At 32.3% G+C, this 609-nt stretch overlaps 1 protein-coding gene across 1 annotated transcript in view; it reads right to left on the bottom strand.

Moving 5' to 3' along the window:
- The window catches only part of LOC106883354 (fucolectin-5), a 7,264-nt gene that overhangs the window by 1,270 nt on the left and 5,385 nt on the right, over nucleotides 1-609 (bottom strand). Inside the window, exon 4 of the mRNA XM_052978070.1 lies at nucleotides 368-550. Within this exon, the coding sequence (XP_052834030.1) occupies nucleotides 368-550 (183 nt within the window). The remainder of the gene's footprint in view (nucleotides 1-367; nucleotides 551-609) is intronic.

Raw genomic sequence — 609 nt, 5'->3', positions numbered from 1 at the left:
TACCTTTCGATGATTTAGGCCTAACGATAACAGCAGTCGTCTCACACTGTGTCCTTAAACCGGAGAAATGTTTGTTATGTCTATCGTAATTAGGTTTATCAACACTCTAATCAATACCAGCAGGATGTTTTATGGCCAGTTTAATGACTTTGTTCATTAGATATAAAGTTCGCGACTGTAGGTAAGCAGTATGTCAGTATAATTGGCAAATGTTTGCTTAACTTGTAATACTGAACTGAAATCGTTTCAGTAAAGTGGAGATGGATATTCTCTTCTGCATCCTCAATAGCGCTATTAACTCATTGATGGATACCATTCTGATAAATCAGTATTTTTTAAAGTGAAATAACAGATATACATAACTTACGTATTACTTCCACTTCACAAAGAGTAAGCGCTTTCTTTTTTCCTTCTAACGATATTTTGACATTACTTGTATATACTGGTTTTTGACATTTGATATAGATTACTTGTTTCTTGTATTCATCTTTTGTACTCTCAAAACAAAGTGATGATCCAAGATAAACTTTAAATCCGCTCAACCTGAAATCTAGAATCAAAATATAAGAGTAAAACTGAAATCAGATGTTAGCTATATTGAGAATAATT

The sequence above is a fragment of the Octopus bimaculoides genome, chromosome 30 (assembly GCF_001194135.2).
Source record: "Octopus bimaculoides isolate UCB-OBI-ISO-001 chromosome 30, ASM119413v2, whole genome shotgun sequence".
Classification (NCBI taxonomy): domain Eukaryota; kingdom Metazoa; phylum Mollusca; class Cephalopoda; order Octopoda; family Octopodidae; genus Octopus; species Octopus bimaculoides.
The sequence above is the reverse complement of the archived record's forward strand: the minus strand, read 5'-3'. Positions and strand labels throughout refer to the sequence as shown.